General features: G+C 40.2%; 1 protein-coding gene across 1 annotated transcript; it reads right to left on the minus strand.

The window, feature by feature from the left end:
• Window positions 1–4,681: 4,681 nt before the first annotated feature.
• Window positions 4,682–5,662, minus strand: LOC136975907 (uncharacterized). The gene has a single exon (XM_067271075.1). The coding sequence runs from the start codon at window positions 5,660–5,662 to the stop codon at window positions 4,682–4,684; it is 981 nt and encodes a 326-aa protein (XP_067127176.1).
• Between the last annotated feature and the right edge of the window lie 2,199 nt (window positions 5,663–7,861).

Genomic DNA, 7,861 nt, shown 5'->3' on the forward strand with positions numbered 1-7,861 from the left:
GATTCAAATCTATGTCTAACTTAACTCTATTCCCCTTGGGAATCCGACAAAACCAAAAGTTTAACTTATAACAATAATTCTTATAAACTAGAAATCCTAATCGTCACCTCAATATACTCGGAACCTATTTCCTTAAACTCTCAAGACTTTCTCAGACTGTCGATCCAAACTTCGAATCACTTCAAAATCACCTTGGAACTACTCGAGATCCTATCGGACACCTCTATTACTGCTGCGAAGCTCACCAAGCTCGTTGCTATCAGAATTCACCTCTCCGTCTTCACTTGAGACTCGGGATTTATAGTGTGAGGTGACGTCACAATTCTGAATGCGGTCACTCCCCTCATTTACATACTTAAATGCTAACAATACGTTTTTCATCGTCTGGCAGCCCTTTTTCCGACAGTTTACTCACTAACCTTTTACATTATTTGTTGTTACAATTCTTTCCGGGACGTTTTTATTACTTAAGGTTTAGCGAGTTTTATTTCGTGCTTGTAGGTTCTCCCCCCCCTCTTCTCGGTGCGGACCTATTCTTTGCCGCTCGGGGCGCGAAAATGTGCGTGAGTCCTATGGCGCTTTTCTTTCGTCGGTGAGTTGGGTTTTAATTCTTCTCTGTTTAATTACTGAAGGTGAATGGTGAGGAAACCTTCGTCCTAACAAAACATAAGCCCCAAACAAAAATAGAATAATAAGCAAAATAAAAGTAAAATAAAAATAACGCTCGGACTTGGTTCCTTACACCCCTTCCCCTTTAGAGTAAAGAGAAAGTTATTTCTCTTTTTACTTACTGCCAAAACCTCCAACTCTTTTTTTTTTCTTTTAAGTAGTGCGCCTTATTTACAATTGCTGCCAGGTTACAAAGGAATCCGTCCCTTACAATGATTTATCATAAGCGAGAGTGACTCGTTGCTTAGTAACTTTATTCTAACGTAATGATACAATAGAGGGGAAACTGTTGACATGTGCTCATTTCGTGTTCCAAGGTTTGTTGCCATTTTCACGCTCTAATTTGGCGTGAGCAGGGTGAAACGTTAACCCAAAATTTTGTTTCTAACGATGATTATCATCTTTCTTACGCTACGGACTGATTGTCGGGTTATAGTTTAGCATTGTTAATGGTTTTAATGTGTGGTTACTTCAGTCCGTCATCGTGAGAAAAATTATATATATATTTTTTTTTTTTTTTCTTCCCCCCCCCGTAGTCAAAATCCTTTCCCTTCTAGGGACCCTTGGATTACAATTAATTTGGTCAAGGACCATCTGTAAAGAAAAATATATACCTCTGGTTTCCTTCTCTATCTTTGGGCTCTCGGCTTCCTGGTGAGACCGGCGAGTTGTCTGTAATCCACTCGTTGCATCGGTCGTAATCGTCGCTGGATGACTCCAGACGGTCTAGCTCTGGCGATGGACGGCGCTCGGGTTCCGTGATCCATCGACGATCCCGTAACGGAGTGTGATCCTCTAACGTTGCCCCTATTGGTTGCGAGTAGGGGTGTAGTCGTTTTCCTCTTTGGAAAAAGGGTGTATCGCTTCAGATTAGCGATATGTTGACTTCCGTGGCTGGCTCCAGTGTGGGGATCTTTTATCTCGTAAACTACTGGTGAGATAATCTTAGCGATCTCATAAGGTCCTGACCACTTAGGTGCCAATTTAGCGCTGAAGTGTCGGCTAGAAGAAGAAATAGGGTGAGCTTTTAAGACAACTAATGAACCCACCTTGAATGTATCTGGCCGTCTTCGTGAATTGTAAGCCCTTCTCTGTTTCTGTTGTGCAGTTCGCACGTTGTCTCGGGCTTGTTTTCTTATCTGTTGTAATTCTGCCCATTTTTCTCTAATAGTCGTAGGGCGACTTGGATAAGCCGTTAGACGGTCCCACGGGAGTGCAATCTCTCTCCCGAGATGTAGTTTAGCTGGCGTATATTTCGTCGAATCCTGTTCTGAAGTTCGTAAGGCCAGCGCAAATTCCGATATATGTGTGTCCCATTCTTTGTGGTTCCTTTCGATGTATGCCGCAATCATCCTACCCAAGGTGCGGTTCGTTCTTTCCGTAAAATTCGACTGAGGGTGATATGGCGTCGTCAGGATGTGCTTAATTCCGGTGCGGTTACAAACTTCCGCTAGGAGGTGAGATATGAATTGGGGTCCGTTATCGGATACTAAGATTTTTGGCATGCCATACCTGCAAAAGTATTCTTTATACATACAATTTACCACATTTTCCGCGGTAATCTTCCGCAGGGGAAAAATCTCCACCCACTTACTGAAATAATCCACCATAACAAGAAGATACTGATTACCTTTGTTGGACTTGGGATAGGGTCCCATAATGTCTACGCCTACCTTTTCCCCTGGTTCCGTTATCTCGGGGACTTGCATTAGTCCGGCCGTTTTCTTCTGGTCGAACTTCGTTATCTGGCATGTATGGCATCCTAGTACATATTCTTTTATGTCCTTTCTCATTCCAGGCCAATAGCAACGTTGTTGTATTTTTTTCGTAGTCTTTCGTACACCTAAGTGGCCAGCAGTGGGATGATTGTGTAGTTCTTGTAATACATCCTCTCGTAAGTTGTACGGAATTACTGGTCTGTAACCTCCAGTGTCATCTGTTTTCCGGCTATAATATAAAACATCATTTACTAGCCGGTAATGGGATGACTTACCTACTATTTCTGCTGACATGGCTGGGTCATTTGGTAAGTTCCCAGTCGCTAAGTAATCGTATAGTCCGCTCCACTGTGAATCAGTTCGTTGAGCGTCTATAAGGTCTTTCTCTCGTTCAAATGTTGTTACCGCTAACAATTTTGCGGTTATGTCCGAGTCGTTACTTAGTTGTGGATCTTCTAATGGACGTCTAGATAAAGCGTCTGGCAATTGATTGTCCTTTCCACTTCTATGTTGGATTTGGAAACTAAATTCCTGCAATCTTAATGCCCATCTCATTAACCTACCTGAGAGGGATGTAGAACTATTAAGCCATCGTAATGCAGAATGGTCCGTTACGACGGTGAATTTGGTTCCGTCTAGGTAGATTTTGAACTTCTCTGTAGCCCATACAATGGCTAGACATTCAAGCTCCGTGGCCGTATAGTTCCTTTCGGCTGCGTTTAAAGTACGGCTAGCGTATGCAATGACTTTCTCCTGGCAAAGCACTGCTCCCAGTCCTACCGTGCTAGCGTCTGTATATAACGTATAGGGCACACCTGGCCTAGGAAGCTGCAAAATAGGTGCAGTTATCAACTTACTTTTTAGCTTTTCAAAAGCTTGCCGGCATTCTTCCGTCCACTCCCATCGTTTCCTTTTCCGCCGTAATTGATACAATGGTTCGGCAATAGTTGCGTAATTAGGTATGAATCTACAGTACCAGCTGCACATTCCTAAAAAGGTGCTAAGATCCTTCGTATTTCTGGGCGTCGGAAACTCTCGAACGGCCCTTACTTTTTCATCTTCCGTCGCAATGCCTTTATTGCTGACTTTAAATCCCAGGTACTGAACGTCTGGGCGGCAAAAGTTACTCTTAGCCAACTTAATGGTTAGTCCTGCAGCTGCCAATCGTTTGAGTACATTGGTCAAATGTTCGATGTGTTCTGTAAAAGTAGATGAGTATATAATAATATCGTCTAAGTAAACTTGGCAATACTTCCCTTTTTCTTCCTTTAGGACTTTGTCCATTAGTCTTTGGAATGTTGCCGGGGCGTTTTTGAGTCCAAACGGCATGACCAGGAATTCATACAAGCCACTATTCGTAATAAAGCTTGTCTTCGGTCTGTCTTGTTCCTTTAATGGCACTTGCCAGTAACCAGACGATAAGTCCAAGGTAGTTATAAAGTTCGCTTCTTTAAGCGAAGTCAGTAATTCTGAAATAATCGGTAAAGGATATTTATCAGTCACTGTTACCTGATTTAGCTTTCTATAGTCAATACATAATCTCCAATCGCCCGTTTTTTTCTTGACCATGACGACCGGGGATGCCCACGGAGAATTTGATGGTTGGATGATACCATCTCTTAACATTTCCGCTATCTGGCGGTTCATTTCCTTTAACTTTACGTCAGAGTATTTATACGGACGTCCACATACTGGTGTCGCTTTGTCAGTGACGATTTCATGTTCTATCATATTAGTTAGTCCCGGCTTATCTGTAAACAGTTGCGAGTATTGCAATAATACATTTTTCAAAGTTACTAACCTTTCACCACTTAAAGTGGTTTGGAGTTCGTCCCACTTAGGTGAAATTCTCTCTTTGGGATGACTTACGTCCAAAGAAATTGTCAAATTTTTAAAGTCCATTGTTATTCTATGATTCTTGGCGAAATCACGCCCTAGTAAGCATGGCATTATAAGTCCTTTTACTACTACGCACGTCTGTCGAAGGGTAACACTTCCAATCTGGATTTTTGCCAGGAATTTTCCAATGGAGGTTCCTTTTCCTCCTTCAATGGCTAACTTAAAATTCGGTCCTGCTTGTAACCGAATATTTCTATTCTGCAAAGAAATTCTCCTCCACACTAATTCATTGATTAAAGTAAAGTCAGAACCCGTATCAATCCGGGCTGAGGTTAGTACTCCATTAATAAAAATATTTACCTCAGGCAACTTGGAGGCTTCACTCACGATTAGTCCTACGGTGGAGGTATTTGGATCCATATCGGAGACAGGATCCTCCCCTCGCTGTCTCCGGTTTAGTTTAAAGGTTTTCTTTTTCCATTACCCTTCCTTTTCCAGGTTACTTTTCTTTCGGGACTATTGGGCGTCTTGACATTTGTTTGATCATTTTGTCCTTTCCCTTTTGGACAATTCCTCGAAAAATGTCCCACCTCACCACATGAATAACAGGCCATGGGTGACTTTGCCGGTGCAAAATTTTTCGGCTCTAGCTGCTTACTTACTTTTCGACAGTCCTTAATCTGCTTTGCACTGTCAGGAGAACCTTGGTCGTTTCGTCTAAATTCGTACTCTTTCGCAGTACGTACTAACTCGTTTAATGAATAAGAACGGCGATTTTCCAGATACTCACGTAACGGAAGAGGCATCTGGGCAACTACACATTGTATAATTTCCTCATCTCGAGCTAAAGGTCTCCACGTGCGGTATAGCTGCACTGTGGTCCATATAAACTGCTCGACTCCATTGGTTCCTGTGTATTGTCGACTAAATAGTTCTTTAGCGACAGCTACTTCGTCAGCTAAAGGAGCGTAAAGATCCAGAAAAGATCGCTTAAACAACGGCCAACTGTTGCCGATTCGGTGGCGTCCTTCATTCTTCCACCACATTGCTGGGCTACCGCGAAGACAACTAGCGGCAGTATCAACCCATCTAGTGTTCGGTATTTGGTTTACCAGGAAATGCTGTTCGAGGTCCTGCAAGAAATCATTAGCAGTTAATGCTGACCTACCGTTAAATTGGATGGCTGGCGGCGGCGGTGCAGTCTGAAGCCAGACCATCGATGCATTAGATGTAGGCACTTCCTGTCTCGGAGTAGAAGTTTCGGGCCGTACAGCACTCGTAACGTTCGGTGTTGTTGGCTCTACAATTCCAGACGTGACACATGAAGTCAGATGAGTCACGGCATTTGACAAGGATGACACTTGTTGCAACAGTACTGACAATTGTTGTTGCAACTGGTTATATTCGGCTCGGGTGACTGGTGCACTATCTTCCATTTTTTTGAGATTACGAGGTGTTATTCCTCTAAGCTAAAGTCAATATCAACAAAGAAAGCAACAAAGTCTAATATTAACCTTTAGAGTCCCTGTTCGGGCGCCAGTTGTAAAGTACTATTTTAATTTACAACGATTATCGACTCTACCGTGTCGGAAACAACCGTTAACCTACCGGGTACTTTACTCGGATTCGCGTTAGCGTGCCAGGCCTGGACTTTAAGCGTGCACCGAATTAAATAAAGACAATATTTGTCAATAGAAAAAAACCAAAGATTTAATTAATCGTTTAGCAATAACTATGTACAATATTTAGTAAAATCAAACAATAATTTATTCAAAGAAATTCAACAAAGTCAACCCGACAATTCTCGATTCAAATCTATGTCTAACTTAACTCTATTCCCCTTGGGAATCCGACAAAACCAAAAGTTTAACTTATAACAATAATTCTTATAAACTAGAAATCCTAATCGTCACCTCAATATACTCGGAACCTATTTCCTTAAACTCTCAAGACTTTCTCAGACTGTCGATCCAAACTTCGAATCACTTCAAAATCACCTTGGAACTACTCGAGATCCTATCGGACACCTCTATTACTGCTGCGAAGCTCACCAAGCTCGTTGCTATCAGAATTCACCTCTCCGTCTTCACTTGAGACTCGGGATTTATAGTGTGAGGTGACGTCACAATTCTGAATGCGGTCACTCCCCTCATTTACATACTTAAATGCTAACAATACGTTTTTCATCGTCTGGCAGCCCTTTTTCCGACAGTTTACTCACTAACCTTTTACATTATTTGTTGTTACAATTCTTTCCGGGACGTTTTTATTACTTAAGGTTTAGCGAGTTTTATTTCGTGCTTGTAGGTTCTCCCCCCCCTCTTCTCGGTGCGGACCTATTCTTTGCCGCTCGGGGCGCGAAAATGTGCGTGAGTCCTATGGCGCTTTTCTTTCGTCGGTGAGTTGGGTTTTAATTCTTCTCTGTTTAATTACTGAAGGTGAATGGTGAGGAAACCTTCGTCCTAACAAAACATAAGCCCCAAACAAAAATAGAATAATAAGCAAAATAAAAGTAAAATAAAAATAACGCTCGGACTTGGTTCCTTACAATATTTATTAAATAATTTAGAAAATTCTGGAAGTAAAGGATTGGATGGAGGTCCAGGTAACATAACTGGCAACATATTTGCATGGTAAGTGGCAGTTGCAGGTTTGAGTCCCACTCCAGGCTGATTCTTTTCTTCCAGAATTATCTAAATTATTTAATAAATAATAATTTAATTATGATCATTAAATTTAATAAGAGATGGCACCTAATACTTACCTCTAGTGCCAAATTACCCAGTATTTAATAATTATAAGTAATGTAGTCTGATTTAATTTAGTAATTGTTGGCTTTAATATAACTATTGAGCTTTGAGATATTTATATATGTATACAACTTAGATTTAGTTATTTTATTGAAATTCAGGAAAACATTTGTTTCTAAAAAGTATCAGATTTCCTAATTAAATTTATTTATTTGAGATTTTCATTTAGGAGTTATCATTTTGACATCCTGTCAGAGAAGTCAGAGCTCTTGAATTCAAAAACTCAATAGTTGCCTAACCTAAACAAAAACCTTATAATCCAACAGGGACATCACTCTTTTTGGAGAACAATATTTTCAATCATTTTAAATAGTTGTCATCAGATTCAAGACTGCATATGGAGAATAATTTAGAATGAGAGTAAAAATTAGCAGCCAGATATAGGTTGAAATTAAGAGGATATAATATAAATAAGACCAATAATAAAATTCTGACAGCAGAAATATATCTGTAATAAAAAATTCAAGGATAGGAAAAGGAAGGGCTAAATTAGAAAATTTAAGAATTTTTGAAAGTGCAAAAATTAACAGTCTAAATGATGAGATAGCAGATCTCTAGGCATTAGATAGAATGTGAGCATCATGGTGATTAATGTATTTGTTTCTGCATATTTATAGATTTTGATGGTTTCACTATTCTTGGCTAAAATGGATTATATAGCATATCTAACAATGTGGACATTGTTATGTAAGATGATATCATTGATAGATGCAAATATGCTGCCATCATAATGAAAAATTTCTTGTTTTATGTTGAATATTGCTTCTTGATACATAATGACAATAATCTTGACCATTATCACATCAATCATCATACCACATCCCC

The sequence above is a fragment of the Centruroides vittatus genome, unplaced genomic scaffold, assembly GCF_030686945.1.
Source record: "Centruroides vittatus isolate TY-2023 unplaced genomic scaffold, ASM3068694v2 contig_1093, whole genome shotgun sequence".
In the NCBI taxonomy this organism is placed as follows: Eukaryota; Metazoa; Arthropoda; class Arachnida; order Scorpiones; family Buthidae; genus Centruroides; species Centruroides vittatus.